Raw genomic sequence first — 24957 nt, forward strand, 5'->3', positions numbered from 1 at the left:
TTCACTTTTTGGATTAAAGAGACAACCATTCACTGAACAAATAATACATCTACTTAAACGTGTTTCACAACACTCCCGAAAAAAGTTCATTGCAGAGAGGAGAAAATACTTTGACTTTTATAGGGATCAGGTCAGGACAATCTCAAGTACACTAATTAGAACTTTTCATATGACAGAGAGTTTGCTATATTTTAATTATCTTTAACTTAGATTGGATTCATAATTTTAATTTTATGTGATTGCATTCAAAAGACGACAATGGTTTACTGATTAATGTTGATAAAACTCCTAACTCAATAATCAAAAAGCAGTGGTCATGTATCCTCCAATCAGCAGTGGCAACATAGAAGTTCTGAATTGTTCAAAAATCATGTGATTTCATATTGTGATTCCAGCAGTCTGGTGATGTCCTTTAAAAATGGATGAAAACAATTGTTTTGCTGGTTTTTCTTGAGTATTGAGTTAGGAGTTTTATTACATTCATTTTAAAATTTAAAATGTATAATATAAAAAAAATTAATGAATGTTTTGTACAATATGTAGTCTGCTGTGGCTTTTAGTGTTGGATTAAGAACCAAAATAGAAATTGATGTGAATAAAGAAGATTCCAAATTAAAGATTGTTATTCCTAATGTAGGAATTGATGTTGAATGGAGTTTACAGCAGCTCAATGAAATGAAAATAGCAGAAAATAGTAAGTTTTTTCTATATGTTCAGTTTTTCAATTTTTTTTATAGAATGAAGATTTAAAAACTATCATATATGATCAAAATATTTATTATATATTGATTTTTATTAAAGATTTAAATATTTCAAAAATATTGGGTTGTTCGGAAAGTTCATAGTAATTTTTAATATAAATAAAAGAAACAGTTTCAAAATTAAAATCATGCTTTATTCAATTTCTTTGTTTTTAATGATGTGTTGCCATCCTTGGAGAAACTTCATAATAACCTCTTCACAGAACTTTCCAGTTTTTCACAGGAAAAACTGTTTCATGAGGTTTTTGCAAACTTCCAAACCATTGAATCTTTTATCAAAAAGGAAAATCTTCAAGGCCCAGAATAAAGGGACAAGGTTAAGTGAGTATAGGAATGGGATAAAACATCCATAGGTCCAATAACTTTTGGTATATTCCTAAAGTGTGTGTCTAGTATTATCTTGGCGGTGATGCACGAAGGCCAAGGAATCCTGCCACTCTTCAAAGAAAAAGAAAACAAACACTAAAACATTTTCCAAATATCTTTTCTTAATTAAAATTCATTTTTTAATTTATATTGTGTCATGTCTTCTATTTCTGTACTACTTATGACTTGTCAAATAATGTGTAAATTTTATTGAATTTGCATTAAAAACTTTATCTGTTTAATTTGGCTCCCTCAATATTAAATCCTGAGTATGCCACTGTATCTTGATGACACACAATGCCTTTTCTGTTGGCCAATTGATGTTTTTCTTCATTTGTCATCTTCAGCCTGCTGATCCAGTAGGAAACAATACTTATCAGAATTGATTGTTTGATTCTGTGAAAGCAGTTCTTAGTACAGGATTATTTTCCAATCCCACAAGACTGTGAGCATAACCTTAAGATGAAGACTGGCTGTTAGAGTATTTAATGCTGGTTATTTTTCTTGCCCCACAATTGTTTTCAGCTGATGTTATAAATAACTTTTCATCACTTATCACTAATGTTTCTTAATAGGGTTGTTTTCATTCCATGAATGGCGATGCACTATAGTAAATTATTTTCCATTCAGGTATCCAAATGTTGTTAATGATTCACATATTAAAACTTCATTAGATGTTGAAATATGGTACTGTTTGATGACTTTACTATGTCTGCTATCTCTCAAGTTAGTGATGAAGGTTATTATTCAATAATATTTTGATCTGGTCCTCTTTAATAAAGGATGGTCATCCTTGGTATGGAATATCTATAAGGTTGAAATTACCTGCTTTAAATTTAGCAAACCACTTTCAAACAGTTGATTCTGCTACATCACATATTTCTATCACTGTTTGAATAACATTTTTGTCTTTTTGATAGAAGTAAAGAAACAAGTGTCAATAATGCAACTTGTTTGCTTCCACTTTCACAGTGAGAATTAAATGAAATTTAAATAATTTTAACAGACTTTTTGTAATAGTTTGTAGTAAATGAATGTTATGAAAAGGTCTTTTTTCACTAATTCATACAATTCTAATAACTTTTACTTCATCCAGTGTCTCATCTATCAGCTATTGAAAATCATAAGAATTTTCCAAACAACTCAATGCATACAGAATTATTCCAAATACTGTAAAACTTGTGAGAGCTGGAATCTCTATAAGATTGAAATTTATGATGGCCAGAAAATTGCAGTTATTTTGTACTGCAAATTTTTGCACAAAATATACTTTAGTGTATTTATGAGTGTTAAATCTCTATTATTAATTTCCATTAGTTATGAGCTGTTAAAGACAATCTTAAATAAGTATTAAATTGAAAAATTTGACATAACAAATTAGGATTGAAATTAAATCAGTTAATATTTATTTTGCATATAAGTTGATAATTTTAGGAAATAATTTAGTTTAGTTTAATATCATTATAATTGACATTATCAAGTTTTTAAATTGTTTTGAAAACATAAGTTATGTGATTTAGATCTAATGGTACGCCAATACATGAAACACAGTTAATGATTTATAAAAGCCTAATGTAATATCAAGCAACAAAGTAAATATGTTAAAAACTGATAAACTTCAATAAGTAATCTTGAATAAATAGAGTAATTTTGATGTAATATTTAATTTAGATTTAATTAACTTTTGGTTCCTACATATGCCAGCAGAGTTTATGCCATGTTTTTTGAATGGCAATGCATTATCAAAATATTTATTAATCTTTATTAGAGTTTTAAATATTTCAAAAAGAATATTGACTCTCATGATTATAATGAATGTCATCACAAGATGCTTCTTCTGTTGATTACACTTCTATTTGATTGGAAGCAGAAAATATATTTTCTGCAACATCTATATTTATGCTGTATTTTATACATTTATGATCTTAGATCAAGACCATTTCAGTTTTAAAACCATGGGAGAGTTAATATGCTCTCCCAATACATCAGCATGCTTAAAAAATTCATATTACCAAAAATTTTGAATACTTCATTGTTAATTATGACTAAGATAAATTCATAGAGTTCAAAAGTATTGAATTTGAGCTATCTCTCTCAAAGTATGAATTCAAGCAAGTCAACCACCAAAGATTGCATAAAGACTAAATTTTTAATGAAATAATATACATAAGTTTCACTTGGAACACTTGTGCTTTCTTTTTACAGTTGAGAATATATACATGAATATATAATGTTTGTTTTTCTTTTCCTTTCTTTTGAGGTCATTTCAATGAATATAACATACTATGTCTAGATTGAAATTTGGCTTTAAAAAAAAGCATCATATTTGAACATAATCCATATAATTGCTAATTAAGGAAACCAAAAATTTTTTTATTTCAAACAAGTTGAAAACATTTCTGTCATCTACAGTTTCATATTCACTTTAGATTGAATATAGTTTTACTGTTTTTTTAATATATTTGAACAGAATTGAGCATTTCTTAAATAAAAATTATTTTGAATTCCTTAATTAGCATTTGCATGGATTATATTAAAAAAAGTGTGTTCACACTTTGAAGTAATGATCATTTTTGCATTCCATCCTGTCTAGATGGAAAACCTGCTTATGCCAGAAAGTTTATAGTGTCCTTTGTAATTCTGGCTTACACAAGTTTACTGTTTTTGTTTTTCCTTAAATTATATGATGAAAAACAATACTTTTCATATTTTACTTTTTAGATATGTTCCACAGAACAGCTTTCCCAATTAACTGATGACTCTATTTTATGATATAAAATAAATTCTGGTTAATAAAGTTCCATAAATATATATAATTAATAAAATATATTTTAAAATAAATGTATTGTTATTTCAAAAATTACATTTTATTGATTTAAATAATATGAAAATGTTTTTTTTGTTTCTTTTTTAGATGATGATGATAGTAATGTGATCACATTAACAAATGAATGGCAAAGATGTTTGAAATTCCTTATAGATTCAGTTGTGATATCTGGAAGTGAAGCTTGTCATCTATCCCTTCTTACCTTTCTCTTCTTATACTTTGGTATATTTAAAAAATATAAGTGGTATGTATGTAAATATAATATATAAATTCAAAACACACAACGATAAAAAGTTTTATTTTCAGAAAATTAAAAATTTTATTGCAGTTCTTATCTACCACTTCATGTTTTTATTTCCTCACAATTACCAATTGGTGCAGGATTGGGTTCATCAGCTTCTTATTCTGTCTGTATAGCTGCAAGTCTTTTAGCTATTTGTGGAAAAATTTCTCCTACTTCATTAACAGATGAGCAACTTTCATTAGTCAGTAAATGGGCATATGAAGCTGAAAAAATACTTCATGGGAAGCCATCTGGAGTCGATAATTCAATCTGTACTTATGGTAATAAAGAAAAAGAGAATTTAAAAATTTTAAATGTATTAAATAGTAAGATTATAATAGTATTAAATTATTTAGGTGGAGCTTTATTGTTTAAAAATGGAGAAATATTAGAAAAACTTTCTTTGTAAGTTTATTTGGGCATTTAAATAATGAATTTTTGAAAAGAATAACTTTTACAAATTTATTTATAGAATTCCATCTATTGAAGTCATGTTAATAAATACTAAAGTATCACGAAATACTAAATCACTAGTTGCAGTTCTGAGGAAACAATATGATAAGGTGAGTGTTTTTTTTATTTCATTAATTGTTTACAATTCATATTAATGTTTTAATTATATAAATGCATTGCTTTAACCAGACAAAACATAAAATGCAAAATAATCAAAGAATATAAGATTGAGTAATTAGATTATTATTTGCTTGTCTTGACAGCTGACATTGCTAAATACATTTGAATATCTAAAGACAACATAAAGTTTAGTGCCATCTTATAAGCCTCTAATCTTAAAATACTCATAAACTATGGCAATCGCTAGTAGAACAATACAATACAGCAACACAATACAGCAATTGGACAACATATATTATACACAGTATATGAATAAATCAGGCTTACAATAAGTTGTTTTAAGCTTATCCATTCTTGACATTTTATCCTAAAATTACAACAAAAAGGTTAAAACTATATTTTATTTTGATATATTGAATTTTTTGACAATGTATTTATCACTAAATCATATTGTGTAATATTTTCTACATATATATTAACTTGATATTAAAGATAAGATACACAGCCATTTGTATTTCAATGTGTTTTTAAAAAACTGTTAGAATGTCAATTAGAAAAAGTTCAAATCTTCTTGTTAAACCTGACACAGACCTGTGAAAAGAAGTTGAAAACATTTGTTTAAATAAATTAAAGTCTTGCTGAAAAGAGTATTTAAGATGTTGTTCAAGCTAAATTAGTTTCAGCTTACACATATAAAAAACACCTAAAATGTGTAAGTTTATTCAAATTGTATTTTTTTTACAAACAATGTCTTCATTCATTGAAGTTCAAGTGATATAAGTTTTTTGGTAGCTATACCCCAATTGATCAGTATTAATAACAAATTCCAAATGAAAATTGAGGATATTTCTAGTTTGTGTTTAGAATCTTTCTGATGAGTTTATAGTTTCCTCAAGAGTAATGAAATCTCTTCAGCTGACATATAAGATAAAGCAATGTAAAATAAAATGTCTTCACTTGAATATTTTGATCCACATAGGACTCACTTGAAAAGAAAAATATGTTGATTGGAAAGGGACAGCAGCTACCAATGCCGTCTTGCAAGATTCTTGTTACTTGTTAAATATTTTAGGTACAAAACAATTGATAAGGATTTCATACATATGAAATGTGTTACATCCTTTAAGGCATTTGAAAGTACCAGAATCAGTTTGTCAAGTCTCATTCTGCCTATTTTTACATCTTCCTTCCATTGTATCAAACAGTTTTTTTTAAATGATTTTTTCACTCTTTTTTGCAGAATCTTTAAATTCCAATGTGAAAGAATACAAAGCAAAAGCTGTTGCTGATGCACAAAGGGAAATATGTTGGGAGTTGGTTCTGATAATCACCTCTATTATAATCTTCGCCTATCATTAGATTGTCTTTGCACTGTTAAACACCATATAATGTATAGCTCCCTATAATTAAGAGTATAAAAGGAAGAAAAAGGAAGGAACCCATAATATGTGATTTCCTACAATCCTACATTGTTGCTATCATTTGCCACTACATAATGCTGAAAAACCTATTAAAGTTATTATTGACACTATCTGTCATAGACATAGAAAGTTTGTTCAGGAGGTACTGTACCTTTAAAAGTTTTTCAAATAGTGAGTATTATTACAGTAGAGCGTCGTTTATCTGAAAGTCGGTTATCCGAAACGTCAGTTATCCGAAAGAATTCCAGTCGGCAAATTTAAATTTTCGCTAGTGCTGTGGCGCTGCAATCTTTGTCTATATCTTGGGCTACTCCAATATTTTTTTGATTGATGTATGTGTTTTAGCTGGCAGCCCTGGCAATTTTGTGTCATGCTGAATCGAACATTTTTGATACTAGATTAATTTCTAAAGTATAATTTTTTTTTGTTTTTATATTTTTCAATATATTTATTGTTTGTAAAAAATTAAGAAATAATTTTTAACGATACAATAGCCACAATTATTTTAAAAAGTTTACATTAGGCTTAACATCGACGAAAATTCAACGCAAAGCAACACGCAACGAGAAAAATTTCAAGATGTTAATATATTTTTTCGTACATAATCAGTTATCCGAAAAATAAGTTATCCAAACAACCCCAGTCCCCAATTGATTCGGATAAACGATGTGTACTGTATTATTATTTGCTACTTTTATGAGTATTGAAATTATATTATTATTGATAACTACAATAATAAAATGATTTGCTATTCATTAAAAATGTGTTAAAAAAGGTTGCTGGTAAGTTAACATAGTTGTCAAGAGCCTCAGCTGTTTTGCTGCACAGATTCAACAGAAATCTATGGGTAGGATTAGTAGACATTTGTCATTCTAGTTTTCAAGGATATTCTTCTCAGAACTGGCTACATTTTGCACACTAGCTTTTTCCTATGTTTTAGTACTAGGGAAGGATTACTGTAGAAATAAGTTTCATTCAGATCAGTTTCCCAGTCCTTGTGACCTCCTTGTTAGATGCATTTGAAAAAGTAATGAAAAGTTTGTTTAAATATTTTTATTTTAAAATTTATCAATATATCAATTTGAAATATTTGTATTACAAATTTAAATTAATAGCTTATTTTTGTTATTACTAGTAACAAAATAAAAACGTTTTCATTGAGAATTCAGAGAAGCTGAATAAAGAAAAAGTTTTAACAAACTATAATAAAAACAAATTTACTGAAATTATATTAGTTTGCTTTATTTAATCAGTGTTAATTCTGATAAATACTTGTAATAAATAAAAAGGATTCACAGTTTATTGTAAAATTTTATTGAACAAAAATTTTCAATTTGTCTGAAATGCAATCATAATAAACTTAACTTTTTACGTTTGTTTTATAAATGCAATGTGGCTTTAGAGTTTTATAAATGCAATGATCACTTGGCACTATTCATTCTTTTATTTCAATATTTGTTGATACGCATTTATACACACGTTTCGAGTTTCATTTCGCCCCTCTTCAGTCAACTAAAGCATATAAAACCAATTTTACATACACCATAACCCAACATATGAATTTAAAAAATTGTGAATTATACAAGTAGCACATAACATACCTTTAAAATCACAAATTCCATCTTTAGATGTGTATTACTACAAGCAGGAATCATATAATATATATTGGATTATTTCAAATACCAGGCTAAAGACTTAATCTTACTTGGTACATACAAGACCCAGACTTCCACAGTTAGGCTTTTCTGGATCTTGAAGACTCCTCAAACTTCTATTAAGTCTTATAAAAATTAATATAGTTAATGTATTTAGTACTTAGATATTAAACTATATTATGAACCTATCATTACGTACATATTCACAGAAGGTCCCTGGAGATATCAAGAAGATCCTAGAATGGACATGTAGAACAGTTCTTTCTTCTTTAATGTCAGTACCAGTTCGTACATAATCTACATGATTGAACTTTTCTCTTCAATATCAGTACTATTTCCCACATAATCTATATGATTGAACTTTTCATCCTTATTTAATATTAGTAATAGTTCTTACATAGACAACTCAACTAAACTTCACTTTTACAAATCGTATTTGTTCAGCTCTCAGCATCTAGTGGCGTTTTCCTTTATGGTAATTTGCATTGCATTGAATTCTTATTTAAAAATTGCAAGTTAAAATTCTCAACTATTTTTCAGATTTCTTCCAAAAATTTTTCTTCAAAAAATTTTTAAAAAATGCTGTTTTCCCTAAAAATTTTTTCCCTTAAAAAATTTTTACAGTATTTTTAGCCAATTCTCATTGATTTTTAAAGTTTTTATTTATATAATGTTTATTTTTTAAAATTTCTATACTCTCTTTAAATTTTCTGCTATAAGTTTCTTTTTCTTTATGTAGGATCTTTACATTATTCTGGTCAATATTGCAGTTATTTAACATACAATATTCAAGAAAAGCTGAATTAATTCTACGATGTTTTAAATCTGCTACATGTTCCTTTAATCTAATCCTCATCTTTCTCTTAGTTTCTCCTATGTAAAATTTTTTATTTTCAGATGTACATGGGATTTGGTATACAATGTTTTTTATCTCACCTACTTGTTGTTTTGATATGGATTTATTAGTATTTAGTCTAGCAAAAAGTTTTTTATACTTCGGGGCAAGTTTTACATTAATAAGGAGATAAAATGCACCAATTTTTTTGTATAAACCTCTAATATAAGGGAATGGAATATATTTAATTTTTTTCTGCTCTTCATTTTTGTCTAGTAGTCTTTTCATTGTCTATTCTGTTCACATTAGGATTCTCTTCATTATTTATTTTATCTTCCCAAGTTTTTAGTAGTCTGTTAGGATATCCATCTAATAGGAATTTCTTCTTCAAGTCTTTAATATTATTATATATGTTAACACTTTTATTAGTTCTATTTTTAATTTTATTATATTCCATAGAGAATATATTTTGTTTTATATATAATGGTATATTTGGATTGTATTTAACTGTTGTCTGTGTGAACAAGATTTTTTAAAAGTTTTAAATTCTAATTCATTCTTCTTTCTTAGATGTTACAATTATAAGTAATTTATATCTTGATTAGTTTTTCCTTCTTTTTCTATTGTAAATTGTAACGTTTTTGTTATTTTATTAATTACTTTCGTTATTTCTTCCATCTTAATTTGTGTCTCTTTATATAGAATAAAAATGTCATCTACATATCTTTTATAAAAGTATATCCCTGGTATCTTATTAATTTGATTATCAATATCTATCATCACAAGTTCAGCTAGTTTTGGACCAATCACAGAACCCATACTGATAACTTTTGTTTGTGTAAAATATCTGTCTTTAATTTCAAAATAATTGCTTCTATATGCAAACTCCATTAAATCTATAATTTCTGGTTCCATATTTATCTGTGTTAATTTATTTTCATTTCCCAGGTTATTGATGGATACATATTAACAATGTCCAGACTAGCCATTCATCAATATCTAAGTTTTTTAGGTCATATATGAATTCATCTGTATTATGTATAGCAAATTGAGAATTTTGATACCTCTGTAAACGACTTTATATAATCTAGAAAAATTCTTAAAAAGTAGAATAAAGTAGAATATTTAAAGTCTATGATAGGTCTTATCTTTTCATCTGCTTTGTGTGTTTTTAACTGAACTTTCAATTTTGGTATCCATTCGTTGTTTTCGTTTAAAATAAACCATTTTTCAGCATCAATTTTGTAATATGATTCTTCATTTCTTTATATATGACATCTTTTGGATTAATCGGTAACTCTCGAAATTGATTATTCGTGATGACTTCTAATTTTTTTGTTTCCACCCATTTTTCTGAAACTATAACAATTTGCTTTGATTTGTCAACTTTTATAATTTCTAGGTTATTTTTTTTCAAAAATCATATACCTTATTAATCTGGTGTTTGTATTTAAAATAATTTTTATCTCTAATCATCGTTTTATTTCCTTCACTTTTTATATAATTTATAATATTGTTACTAATGTTTATTTTTATAATGTTTGACTCATTCTCTGGCATATTATTACACACATAGTCCAAATTCAGTAGTATATCTATTAACCTCCATTGATTTGGGCCATTAAAATCTAGACTTTATTTAACATATCAAGTAGGCCTATGTCTTCTGGCATTATTACATTTGTTTTATTCAGAACTAACGATTTTTTATGTTCTATTATTTTAGCTATTGTTGGATATTCAAATTTTTTATTAAGTTTTTCATATTTCTTGTTTTCATATCTTTTTAAAGCTTCTGTCTTTGTTTTTACAGTTTCAACACATTGTTGTGTTTGTTGATTTTTTTTTTTCAAAATTCGTTTTAACATTTTTATTTTTACGTATTTAAACTGAATTGCAGATCTTAGACAATATATCAATTTTAAAATATTATCTCTTGTAGGTATACTTTCTGCAATGCATTTTGGTAATGAGAGTGTCTTTAAAATTTTTTTTTTTCCCACAAGTGTATTTTCAAAAATTGTAAATCAATTAAATTTTTCTCTATCTCACCTTGTATCTTCCCTATTCTCCCATCTCCATGTTGCCAGGCCTTGTTTCTGTTGGTGCTGTTTCTGTTTTTTCATATTCTTCCTCTATGTTTTGAAACTGTGTTGTATCTTTGTTTGTTTTATAACTTTTTACACTAAAGTAAAAATTTGTAGTACCTTTACAATTAAATGAATACATTTACATTACTGCCTAAGTAGTTTAATTAATATCAAAAATTAAAATACTTAATTGTAAATAATCTGTGCTTAAAATTTAAGAGTAATCAAGTTCTAAATTTTTTTTTCACTCTGGCAAAATAGCAAATATTTAATTAATAAAGCTGTTTTTAAACTCATACATATGTGCTTTAAGATATTTAATTTGGAAAATCTCTATTTTAAATGCTTATAAGTTATTTATTCAAAATAATTTCAAATTTAGCATAAAGAAGTCATCAATCATGTAATGTCTGCTATAAATTGCATAAGTGAAAGTACATGGAAAATGTTAAAAGAATATAAAGACCAAACATTTGATGATTTGCTAGAAAAATTACAAGTAAGTCCCAACTTTTTCTTCTTTTTTTTTTAATTCACTTATATCTTATTTAATATATTTCTTCAGGAACTGCTGACAATAAATCATCATTTATTAAATGCTCTTGGAGTAGGTCATCCTCAACTCAATACTATTGTTGAAATAGCCACTGCAAAGAAACTTGGTGCTAAATTGACTGGAGCAGGAGGTGGAGGCTGTGCATTTATTTTATTATCTGTTGCTAACAGTAAGTATAAAATTATTCTATTTTTTATTGTAATTTTCATAACTGGCTTATCTATATTAATTATATAGAAAATAATAATGATGATATTTATGTATACTTCAAAAAATTTCTAATACATTTTTAATAAGGTTTAATTTAGTTTTTCTGAAAATATAGGTTATAGTGAATCCTAGATTTATTATAATAATAGAATTGTCATGTATTACAAAAATTTAATTACAATGTTAAAATGAATAAAAAAACATTTTGATCATCATCTATTTAAACAACAATGTATCAGCATAATATTAATATTACAGTTAAGTGTAGATTAGAACGTTAATAAAATAAAACTAATAACTGGAACTGATGTTTTAAAAAAAAAAAAGTTTAAAATAGTCAAGTTTACAACTCAAACAATCATGTTTTTTTTGTTAAAATCATATTTAATTCTTCTATTAACAATTAACAAAAAAATTAATAGTTCTACCTACTTCTATTTGAGAAATTTTGGAAAAGATTTTCCCCACAGATTAAATCTTTAACACCATCAGAAAATCCTTAACAAATATTTCAGAATTTTAAAATCCATTGATTTCCTAATTTGTTAAACTGTGTTAGAAGAATTAAATAAGATTCTAACTATTATTTCCATTATCAAGAATTTTTGGAAAGGGATTTAATGCAATCTTGGAGAGTTCATGCATAACCAAAGAGGTTACAATCAGTCTTAAGAATGCTAATTCAAATATAATTAAATCTCAAGAGGAATAGAACTTTGGATACTTTTCTGTTTGAATTTAGAATGTTGTATTACTAATATTGTATATTGTAAATATGTAATATTGTTACAATTTTAACATTTGGAAAATTTTATGTGAAGAGTTTAATATAAAATTGACCCAAAAAACTAAACCATGAATTATAATTTATTTGAAACGGCTTTCAAAGTTTATATATTTATCATTCTTTTTAGAATTATTTTTACCTGTTAGAAAAATTTGGAATTCTGAAGCATCACAAAGAATATTTAATTACAATTTTTAAATCTATGTTTTGCATATCTTCAATCATTTAAATTTATTATTGAAATATGGTTCTCTTGAATAATCAAGCATGCATTATCTACCAAAATCTTTAAGAATGATGTTTAGTATTCACATGTTCAATACCAAAAGCATTCAAATTGCTAATCAATGACCTAGAAAATAGATTGTCTAATTTGGTGAGATTTAGACAGACCTCAAGCTGGATGTACTTTTTCATCACACAAATCAGATGGATTGATGTCATTTTCTATAAAATGATTTGGTGGATGAATACATCAACTGAGAAATCAATAGTAGTAATAGTTTTATCAAAAATTTCCAGAAAATTACAGAGGAATGAAAAACAATAATAAATTGATATTTTGTTCTATAAAGAATAAGTATGTAGCTATGATGATTAAGTCATCTTCATTCATATACTATTGGTGAGAAGAATAATTCATTTAAGTCACTTATGAATAATTGTTTATAATAGATTAATAATCTTGAAAATGAAAAGATTGAAAAAAATAAACAGTGTAACAACAAAATAATCATTATTTTATTTTGTTGTTACACTTACTCAAATTATGTAGTAATTGCATGTTGGAAAAATTTGAGAGATGATGATAACGTTTATTTAGGCAAAAACTCAAACTTCTGGTGATGAATACATAAATGAAAGAACATTTTGGGTTAATTTTTATAATTGAGAAGCTTCCTTAAATATGTTGTTGTAAAATTAGATTATAAAATTGAATAGCACATTAAAGATGAAAAGTATCGTCAAAATAATTATCAGCAGTCAAAAATACAACTTTATAATAATATTTTTATTTAATAAATGTAATTACTTACAATTAACATAATCTTGTTAAGATTTCAGTTTGTTTATAATCAGAATTAACTATTATAAAAATATAAAATGTACTGTTTTATTTATTATGGTGTTTGCATCAAATATTTTTATTGAAGTTCTTTTTTTCAGATTCAAGCCAATGGCAGAAAGAACAAAAGCATGTCTTACAACAAATACTTCATGAAAAAGGATTTGAATGTTGGGATGTGCTCCTTGGATGTCCAGGTGTTTTGTTTCATCAATAATTAACAACAAAATTACTGTATATTTTTGAAAAATAAAAAATTTTGTACAACATTACTCTAACATCTCATCTCCCTCCTGGACTTCTTTCAAACTGATCACTTCTAATTGGCCTCGTCCCTTGGTTTCATTCCTTACTAGTTCATCAATTTTTCTGAAATTTCCTGGGTCCGTCAAGAAAATCTAATATTTAAAAATCAAAATGCAATTATGAATTTAGCTTTCAATTACGTAAAAATTTGTAATAATTAAATTCATCCACTGGTATGGAAATATGTATACTTAGGGTAAATTGTAATGAAATCTTTTTTTTTTTTTACTTGTAAAAATTTTAGTTCTCATTAACTGAGCTGATTATTCAGTATTTTTTAACAGAATATTCAAGAGTTTTACATATGAATTTAAGTTTATCCTTTATCTGACAAACTTGATGTTTGGTTTTGGTAACCAGTGTTATTTATTTTTGTTGTAGCTATTCTTATATGAGGAAAGCCAAATTAACATTTGCATACTGTACTCATTTTACTAATAATATAACATTATCTAATGACCAATTTCTCCTAAGAACCATCATGTCTATACTTTCTTGTACAGCAATAATAAAGAAAACTAGCCACTTTGTCCTGTTATAAATTTCACAATGATTTTGATTAATGTTAATGTGAAGTAATTAGGCTGTTCAAATAAAAAAAAATATAAATCACATTTTTAAAGATATGTATAATAATTGATCATTAATGTAAGCATGTAAAAATAGAAATAATTATTAGTTTTGAGTGTTTCCTTTGATTGCTAAAACATTAAAATATATATTTTTAGCAAACATTATAAACTATAAATTAATGCACTATATTTGATTGAAAAATATTGTAAATTATTTTTACCATTTCAAAGTTTCCATCTTCCATACTTTCATTTTCAATTGTAGAAGCAAGATCCTTAATTCTACTTCTAAAATTTTTTCCAGCAGGAATGAAAACTCTCAATTTCATCTGAGATCTTTCAATCTGTATTTTCTCTTGAAGCTTCTTAATTACTTCCAATGCCTATGTTGAGTGTTTAGTCCTATTAAATTATACTCATACAATTTTGTAATATCTAAAGTTACATTTAAATTACAAAATTCTGTTCTACAATTTAAAATTTTAAATAATTATTATATTTATTAAAAATTTCAAAAATTTCTTGAATTTACCTGTTGCTTAGTACCTTTGTTGGGCTTAACAGAAAAATGGATTTCCTTCATACACTTTTCAATAATGCTCACAGTATATGGTCTCTTAGTTTCAGGATTAATACATTTGTCTGCAACAATTGTAGCAATATCACGAAACATAGATTCTAATTGTGTTTGTCTTTCCTTTTCTGATACTTGAAGTTCTCCCTTTGACAAAATCTACAAACAATATTTCAAATCTTAAATCAATTTTATACTAATTTAATTAACTTAATTTTTAACTCTCAATTTTTTCAAATAAAATTTTATGCAATTATTAAAAGAAAATAACCAAGAATAAAACAAAAATTAGGTCTTGTCTTCTACCAAGTTTTATTTTAATTTAATACAAGTGAATTTTTCAGACCTATGATTAGTAAGTTAGAACTTTGAACTGCAACAACAACAAAAAGTATAAATCATTATTTTAATGTTGAACTGATGAACACAAAGATTAATAAGCAAAGATTTGATAAATCCAAATAACAGCAATGTTAATACTACAGTCGACCCCCCTATAACACGGTAGATATGTTCTGTTCTTTATGAATCGATTTCTTACGAGTCCTTACCAATCACAGCCCGACACATGTGAAGTTTACGGACTACAGCTGTTTGAAAAGTTTCCTTCCATAAAATTAATCGATTCTAGACAAATTTGACTCAACATTTCCAAAATACGTATATTTTTTTGGGAATAATCAGTATAAACTCCGCTATAAACAAAAAATTGTACGATTACTTACCGAGTGTGCACCATTCGACGTCACCATTGCTCAAGCTTGTTTTCGTCGCGGAGCAACGCACCAAACCGCGGCTGCGATTTCTGATAAGTTATTTTTCTGCGAAAACTTCATTGAACTTTGGAGACATCATTAATATAAATAATTTTTATGGCCGTTGAATAAGAAATGTTTCTTTCACAAGAAATGTATAAAAGTACAGTATTGTATTAGACTTACGGTACCTAATTTACATACTGTACAGACGACAATAAACAACTTACTCGCCTAAACTCCGTAGCATGGCGCTGGATGGCAGAAAGTATATATATATAATTATAATAAAGTTACAATAAATTAAGTTAATATATAATCAGTACCTAATAATATATATACAGTACCTAATTTATATATAATTAATATATAATTATATGTACAGTACCTAATTTATATATAATACTGTACAGACGATAGTAAACTCAATTTACCCGCCTAAATTCTCCGTAGTATGGCGCTGGATGGCGGAAAGTAGTTCGGCTGATGACGTTTTACCGAATTATAGGAGTTTTTTTTACCAGGTTTGTACGGATACCATCGCAATTTTTTCGCCGTCTTATAGGAATTGTAATTATAGGAACCCGTGTTATAGGGGGTCTACTGTACTAAAGTATTTAATTCATATTTTTCAATGACTAGAATTAAAAACTAAATTACAAACTAATATGCAATGTTGAATAGATGTGGAAAAGAAAATTATTGAACATTTCATTTCAACAAATCACAGAAAAGCTAATTTAAATAGTCCAGCAATGAGTTGTGTAACTTTCCCAGCAACATCTGGTGGTGCCATCTGTTAAAGTTTTTTAAATAAAATATCAACTATTATAAAATGGCAAAAAGCTTAATTTTTGGGGTAAGGATGAGTTTTATAAAAAATTGTAAATGCTAATAACAAGTAAGATCATCCTCCTGGAGATACATTTGACCTTTAAATCAACAAAATTTAATAGCATCAATCTCTCTAATAAACAAACCTCCCTGCAAAATTTCAGAAATTTTCGATAAAAAACACAGGCGTTATTAAGCTTCAAAGAGGGTGAACAGAATTATAGTTAACTGTAGTATTTATTGAACATAGCTTTTTAAATGGTTCGAATTCTAATATTACTATAATTCTAACATACCACTTCATATAAAACAAAATATATTTAATATGGAATACCCTAAGATCAAAAATAGAACTAGTATAAATACCAAGCAAATTGAACATCTAAATATAATAAAGAAAAAATTTATTCTTTCAGCATACCCAAACAGAATTCTTAGCACTTGGGAAAAAGAAATAGCCAAAAAAATTGATAAGAAAATAAAAACAGATCCTAAACAAACAGACATAAAATACATTCGTTTCTCACACATAAGAGGCTTGTACGAGGAAGTTAATAAAGAAGTCAAAAAAATTAATGTAAAACTAGTACAGACATGATAAGCTACTCTCTAGATTAAGTGCAAAAAATGTTAGAAAAACAAATACAGTAGAACCTCGAAAACTCGGCTCACGATAACCCGGCACTCCGGATAACTCGGCCACACCCTGGCAGGGCAAAAAAATCCTTAGTTAATTTTCATTATAGACAGCTTTATAAAAGTATAAAAGCTCTCATAAAGTATTTTTCTGAGGTCTGTCTTATCAGGTAAATTACTGTACACAGTGTATTCATTAATTTTCATTTTCATGTAGTAAAGGCTCTATGCCTTCATAAAGTACGTACTTTTCCTTTGTTTAAGGGTATTTGGGCAGTTTATTCTCTGTTGTATTCTCAAGCAAACAATTCATACAAGTACAGTACAGTATTTTCTGAGGAATCACGCATACTTATTCTTTTTTAACCCCATTCCCGATAACCCGGCATTTTCACAAACTCGGCCACCCTTCGGTCCACATTAGGCCGAGTTTGAGGTTCTACTGTATAACAAAGGAAGAAAGCAAAAACATAGTTTATAAAATCCCATGCACATGTCAAAATACTAAATTTTATATTGGTGAAACTAAATGTAAAGTTAAAGTAAGACTGAAACAACACACAGCTGATTTGAAATATCGAAGATTAAATTCCACCTTTCATGAACACTATCTTTTAAATAACTGTAATATAGATAAAAATAATATAGATATTTTACACAGAGAAAAAGATACATATAAAAGAAACCTTAAAGAAAGTATAGAAATAATCAAAAATCAAAATAGTATAAATAAAAATCGTAGCATCTCTAAGTGAAAATTGGTTAAAAATTTTATATTAATTCACCAACTTCAAAATTGTGTTATTATTGTAATCAATGAGCTAATTTATAATAATAAATATTGAACTGTTAAATAAATTAACAATAGTATACAACTGTAAAATTGTAATAGATGGCAGATAATATGTAAATTTATATTAATTGTTAATCATGTTTACCAACTTTGAGATATTGTATTATTACTGAGGTCCATGTAATAATTTATAATATTAAATATTAAAATGTTAAATAAATTACCAATCCATATACAGCTGTAAAATTGCAATAGATGTCAGATATGTAAATATGTAAATTTGTGAATGTGTATCGAAAGAAACAGAACAGATTTATGAGTGGAAAGTATAATCAATTGTGTACCACTTTAGTAGTTGTATCCAAAGTATGTTTTAGATCAAGATAGTTTTATAATTTCTGAAAAACTTTTGTATAATTTTATATATATGTATTGTATACTCTTTTAACATTTTAGTTGGCTGAAAGTATTAAGAATAAGCTGATGTCACTTTAATTTATAAAACTTGTATGCTTAGGTATGTTTTTGACCACGATAATTTTATAAACTTTACAAAACTTGTGTATTTTTTCTATATATGTGTTGTATCCTTTTTTAATATTTTAGTTGGCTGAAGAGGGGCTTAGGAGCTCAAAATGCATAAATTTTTCATACGTATCAACTGAATAAAGATGAGAAAAACCGCCAAGTGTCTTAATTTATAGCACTTTATTGTGTCAGAAGCAGAAACGTTTTATTATAAATTCTAGGTTAGCTTCACTGTATGAATTATTTCTTTTTACATTTTTTTGATTACTTTAAAATACAATGTTTTATTTATTTTCTTTATTTCTAGTTACATGTTTATAAATTGTTTTCATTATAACTTAGTAGCTGTCTCCTGATGATGGACTTGATTGCCAACCAGTGCTAGAGTAATTGGTAAATAAAGGTAAACTCCAACAAAACAGTTTGTTTTTTGTTATTTTTAAAAAACTTGGAGTTGTTTTCTCATTAGTTTTCATTAAAACTTAAGGACATTATAAAGTAAATAAATACTTTTAATAAAATGCTGGAAGCATTTATAGTTTTTTATTTTAAATGATTAGTTTTTCATGCTATACTTCTAAAACAAAATGACTTCCAACAACTTAACACTTCGTTGAGTAATAATAACGTAATAATAATATTAAATAAGTAATAATAAATAATAAAAGAAACACGGTCAGTCACCACCTGAAGCAGACCTCAGTGGAGGTCGAAAGCGTTTGTGGAGTAGTTAAGAACATAACACTTGTACAGAAAGGTTTTCGTGGATTATTATACTTCTAAATTATACATTTCAATTATATAATGTACAGTTAGTGTTGCCACCTTTTCAAAATCACTGACCTGGACGGCATGTGAGGTTTGTTCAAACAGAAGTTCCTGACGCATGCAATGTCATTTTGCAATGTGAAGAATAACGTGCAGTGCATGCCAGTTCTAAATCAGTTACAGTTAGGGACTAGGAACACTTGGGTAGGAGTAATGTAATTAACCTAAATTAAGAAAGAACAACTACAGATGACTTAGCTCTATTGAATATTGGAAATGTGTACGAATATGAATCGTACAATCGAAAAAAAAAAAGTCGACAAGGTTGCTCACGATATTCCCGGACAAAATTAATAGTTCACCCAGACAGTGAGTCGATTCCTGAACTGTCCAGGTGAAAATTGGATGGATGGTAACACTATGTACAGTAGAGCATCGATTATCCAAAGCAATTCAGATAACTGATCATATATGAAAAAATATATTAACCTATCCCCCATTGAAATTTTTCTCCATTGTGTGTCACTTCGGACTAATGAAATGTTAAGACTAACAAAAATATTTTTAAAATAATAATAGTGTTGTATCGTTAAAAATTATTTCTTTATTTTGCACAAACAAAATAAATATATTGAAAAATATTTTAAAAAATATATATTTTGGAAGTTAATCCAGTATCAAAAACGTTCCTATTCAGCACGACACGTCCTGACACAGTCCTCAGAAAAACACCAGACAAAACAAGCAAAACTCTTTCTTTTTCTTGGGTTCATCTGGAGATGTCAGCTGCTTGGGCTATATTCACTGACGAGCTGAAGCAAAACACAGCACTCACAGTGCAAGGTCCTAGAATATAGCTCATGATGGGGGGAAAAAAGCCTCGTTCAAGTACTGGTGCATCCTTAAGTACCCTCTCAACATGTATGAATCAGAACATTTTTGATGGTAGATTAACTTCCAAAATATATTTTATTTTTGTTTTTTCAAAATGTTTATTTTGTTTGTGCAGAATAAAGAAATAATTTTTAATGATATAATATGGTCATGCCAGAGCTGCCAGTTAAAACATGCTCACCAACAAAAATAATATTGGAGTAGCCCAAGACATAGCCAAATATTGCAGTGCCATAGCACTAGCAGAAATTTGAATTTGCTGACTGGAACGCTTTCAGTTAACCGATGTTTCAGTTGATAGGTATTTGGATAATTGATGCTCTCCTGTAATTTCTTTTTTATTGCAATCTTACATTTTATCAAATTTACTTGCCTCTTTGCAAATTTCTGTTTGATTATCAGTACCAAAATCTCTAATAAGATCTTCTTTCTTAGCAACTTGTCCTTTTGAGACATTAACAAATACTGTGTGTGTTTGGAGAACTTCATCCAAATCCTTTTCCCTAAAAATAAACTTTATAACTTTAATTTTTAATTAAAACTATATAATATTAAATAATAATTTTGTTCAAAGAAAACATTTTAAAATCATTTTTTTAAATAAAAACAAAAAACGTTTTCAAAGCTGTACTTAACTCTACAATAAGATGAAAAAAGTTATTTTAATACTTCTTTTAAAATGTTTTTGTATTTTAAAATATCGATAAAACTGAAAATAGCATTTATTTTTTTTAACCTTTATGGTGGATATCCTATAATCTTGAAAACACACTTTCTATTCAGATACAATATATATGTTTTGCTATGTATTAAGCCTTAACAAAAGTACTACACAATATTGTTAGCTTTAAGAATTTTGTTAAGGATCTAATGATACATGAATAGTCTTGAAAAACATTTAATCTAATAATCTAATAATGATCCCTTGAACTTTTCAGCATTTTTAAGATAATTATTTGATTATTTAAAATTTAAAAAATCTTTATATAAAATCAAAAGAAATTAAAATAAAGTAAAAAATAAACATCAGACTGTGATAACATCAAAATTCTATATTTAGGATTGAATTTTATCACTTATTTTGAAACTTAGTTCAAACAGATTTTGAAGAAAATCATTTTCATATTATTCATTATTTTAATTAATTTGCTGAAAGTCATTCTTCAAATTTTGAATTTCATATTCTCTAAGAAATCATTATCATTACTGAAAACAGCATTTTATTACAAAATTTTAAAAAATTATATTTTTGCTATTCACTTACAATAAATATATTAATAAAAATACTTTAAAATATATATATTTTGAAGCTATTACTTGAAAGAAATTATGTTATTAATCGTCATTTAGAATAGTTTTGATATAAAGTTATAGTTCAAAACATTAGAAACTATTCTGTATTAAATTGTTGTATTAATCTAAATACCACAATTCCTTTCAAGCAATTTTCCTAAAGAAATTCAAATTAGAATAAAAATTTTAGAAAATTAAATATCATAAATTTATTGTTCAAATCATTTTTTCAATAACTAAAATAGTAAAAATCATTTTTTCAATAACTAAAATAGTAAAAACTTTTGTAGAGCACAGTTAAGTAGATAACTGTTTATTTGTATAATAGTAAATCAATAAAAATATCTTTGCATAATATAGATATAAACAAAACTTAGCACATTTTTCACATATTCAATCATCTTTTTATGATACTTAGGATATTCATGTCATTTTAATTGATGATTATTTTGAAATTATTTTTAAATTCTTAAACTCTGCTAAATTTGGAATACAACTTTATAATTACCAAAGTTCAAAATTTTATTGGATTGCATTTTCCAGATTGAAAAAATAAAATCTTTAAACATTCCTACCATAATAATAAAACACTTATTCATGCAGAGTTAATGTATTTTTGCTTTTAAAGAATTATATTTTTATTAAAATTATACATTATAAATTTTCAAAATATTAAAACGAAAAAGCATTATATTCATCTTAGAAACTTTTAAATAATTAGTATTATAATCAAAAACTATTTTAATCATCTAAAAAGCAGTGTTTCCCAACCCACGTGCCACAAGAGTGCCTCAGATGCGTTGCAGAAACATTAAATATTTTAGAATCTTGAATAATAAAATATCTCTTAAAATTTCATTTATCTTCATCTTTATACCACTGGCCAACCAAAGGGAAAAACAGGGTATTTTTTTTTTTAAACTCTTTTTGCCCTGTGGACACTTAGATGGCTTCTTTCAGCAAGTCCATTATAGATTTGGCAAGACCCACAATGGAGTAGCCGGGTGGTGAGGACAGAGACCAACATATCCGGACAGCTCACCCCGGGGATATTTCGACATGTTCGGATTTGAACCCAGGTCCCGCAGAGCGGTAGGATGTCACCTCGACCGCCCGGCCATCGAAAATGAGGTATTCACTAAAATGCTGATCATTGCAAAATTTGCAGCATCAGCATATTTCCTTTGCAAAATCACACGAGTCTATCCACGCCCATGCCAATATATCAACTCTTTGGAGCATTTATAAATTGTATTATAAATAAAATTTTATATAACCTTTTTTAAATTATTTAATAAATATATAAGTATTATAAATAGAACATTTTATGTTAGAACACCTTTTAAAGCTACAGAACATTATAAATTGGAACACAGTTTTTTATCTTCTACTGTAGTTGTTTTTGCTTTTTCATTGGATAACCCAAGGCAGGCCGCTAAAGAAGGCCAAAATCATCATCTGCTATAAAAAATCATCTTTTAAAATTGGTATTACCTCTTATGTACACGTCATACACGTGTACTACTTTGAATTCGAATAGATAAGATATTCGTTCTTAAACTACACTTAAACTGAATTTTATATTGGCACGACATTAATATTTTACCTATAAAATCACAAGGATATGTCAATTTAAATTTAAGAAAACCAAAAATACCAACACTTTCATTCTCCAATTCATGACTTTATTCTTATAGCAAGCGATCTCGTATCGTTTTCCTTTCTTCTTTATCCTCACCACCGCGACATTCGTCAGCCTAATCTGGTTTGTTGGAGTGAAAATCGACATATTTAATAATCTTCAGATACTTCACGTGATCAATTACAAAATCCAAAGCAATAACGACACAGTCCTCAGAAAAACACCAGACAAAACAAGCAAAACTCTTTCTTTTTCTTGGGTTTATCTGGAGATGTCAGCTGCTTGGGCTATATTCTCCTATGAGCTGAAGCAAAACACACCACTCACGATGCAAGGTCCTAGAATATAGCTCATGATGGGGGGAAAAAAGCCTCGTTCAAGTACTGGTGCATCCTTAAGTACCCTCTCAACATGTATGAATCAGAACATTTTTGATGGTAGATTAACTTCCAAAATATATTTTATTTTTGTTTTTTCAAAATGTTTATTTTGTTTGTGCAGAATAAAGAAATAATTTTTAATGATATAATATGGTCATGCCAGAGCTGCCAGTTAAAACATGCTCACCAACAAAAATAATATTGGAGTAGCCCAAGACATAGCCAAATATTGCAGTGCCATAGCACTAGCAGAAATTTGAATTTGCTGACTGGAACGCTTTCAGTTAACCGATGTTTCAGTTGATAGGTATTTGGATAATTGATGCTCTCCTGTAATTTCTTTTTTATTGCAATCTTACATTTTATCAAATTTACTTGCCTCTTTGCAAATTTCTGTTTGATTATCAGTACCAAAATCTCTAATAAGATCTTCTTTCTTAGCAACTTGTCCTTTTGAGACATTAACAAATACTGTGTGTGTTTGGAGAACTTCATCCAAATCCTTTTCCCTAAAAATAAACTTTATAACTTTAATTTTTAATTAAAACTATATAATATTAAATAATAATTTTGTTCAAAGAAAACATTTTAAAATCATTTTTTTAAATAAAAACAAAAAACGTTTTCAAAGCTGTACTTAACTCTACAATAAGATGAAAAAAGTTATTTTAATACTTCTTTTAAAATGTTTTTGTATTTTAAAATATCGATAAAACTGAAAATAGCATTTATTTTTTTTAACCTTTATGGTGGATATCCTATAATCTTGAAAACACACTTTCTATTCAGATACAATATATATGTTTTGCTATGTATTAAGCCTTAACAAAAGTACTACACAATATTGTTAGCTTTAAGAATTTTGTTAAGGATCTAATGATACATGAATAGTCTTGAAAAACATTTAATCTAATAATCTAATAATGATCCCTTGAACTTTTCAGCATTTTTAAGATAATTATTTGATTATTTAAAATTTAAAAAATCTTTATATAAAATCAAAAGAAATTAAAATAAAGTAAAAAATAAACATCAGACTGTGATAACATCAAAATTCTATATTTAGGATTGAATTTTATCACTTATTTTGAAACTTAGTTCAAACAGATTTTGAAGAAAATCATTTTCATATTATTCATTATTTTAATTAATTTGCTGAAAGTCATTCTTCAAATTTTGAATTTCATATTCTCTAAGAAATCATTATCATTACTGAAAACAGCATTTTATTACAAAATTTTAAAAAATTATATTTTTGCTATTCACTTACAATAAATATATTAATAAAAATACTTTAAAATATATATATTTTGAAGCTATTACTTGAAAGAAATTATGTTATTAATCGTCATTTAGAATAGTTTTGATATAAAGTTATAGTTCAAAACATTAGAAACTATTCTGTATTAAATTGTTGTATTAATCTAAATACCACAATTCCTTTCAAGCAATTTTCCTAAAGAAATTCAAATTAGAATAAAAATTTTAGAAAATTAAATATCATAAATTTATTGTTCAAATCATTTTTTCAATAACTAAAATAGTAAAAATC

At 26.8% G+C, this 24957-nt stretch overlaps 2 protein-coding genes across 7 annotated transcripts in view; one reads left to right on the plus strand and one right to left on the minus strand.

Annotated features, from left to right (window-relative positions):
• The window catches only part of LOC111627529 (mevalonate kinase-like), a 62322-nt gene extending 48647 nt beyond the window's left edge, over positions 1 to 13675 (plus strand). For 2 of the 6 annotated variants that reach the window (XM_023371124.1, XM_023371121.1), the window contains 8 exons: positions 544 to 694; positions 4042 to 4198; positions 4283 to 4518; positions 4594 to 4642; positions 4710 to 4800; positions 11194 to 11310; positions 11377 to 11536; positions 13532 to 13675. In XM_023371124.1, coding sequence (XP_023226892.1) covers positions 676 to 694; positions 4042 to 4198; positions 4283 to 4518; positions 4594 to 4642; positions 4710 to 4800; positions 11194 to 11310; positions 11377 to 11536; positions 13532 to 13647 — 945 coding nt within the window. In that variant the 5' untranslated portion in view covers positions 544 to 675 and the 3' untranslated portion in view covers positions 13648 to 13675. The remainder of the gene's footprint in view (positions 1 to 543; positions 695 to 4041; positions 4199 to 4282; positions 4519 to 4593; positions 4643 to 4709; positions 4801 to 11193; positions 11311 to 11376; positions 11537 to 13531) is intronic. The other 4 variants (XM_023371122.1, XM_023371123.1, XM_023371125.1 and 1 more) reach the window with 2 other exon arrangements.
• LOC111627531 (ribosome maturation protein SBDS-like) lies at positions 13356 to 23221 on the minus strand. The gene is made up of 5 exons (XM_023371127.1): positions 23045 to 23221; positions 20464 to 20593; positions 14841 to 15041; positions 14530 to 14691; positions 13356 to 13828 (listed from the first exon to the last, which is right to left on the minus strand). The coding sequence occupies exons 1-5, from the start codon at positions 23170 to 23172 to the stop codon at positions 13700 to 13702; spliced, it is 750 nt and encodes a 249-aa protein (XP_023226895.1). The 5' UTR covers positions 23173 to 23221; the 3' UTR covers positions 13356 to 13699.
• Between the last annotated feature and the right edge of the window lie 1736 nt (positions 23222 to 24957).

The sequence above is a fragment of the Centruroides sculpturatus genome, unplaced genomic scaffold (genome assembly GCF_000671375.1).
Source record: "Centruroides sculpturatus isolate CEXI.00-Female unplaced genomic scaffold, Cexi_2.0 scaffold273, whole genome shotgun sequence".
NCBI classification, from domain to species: domain Eukaryota; kingdom Metazoa; phylum Arthropoda; class Arachnida; order Scorpiones; family Buthidae; genus Centruroides; species Centruroides sculpturatus.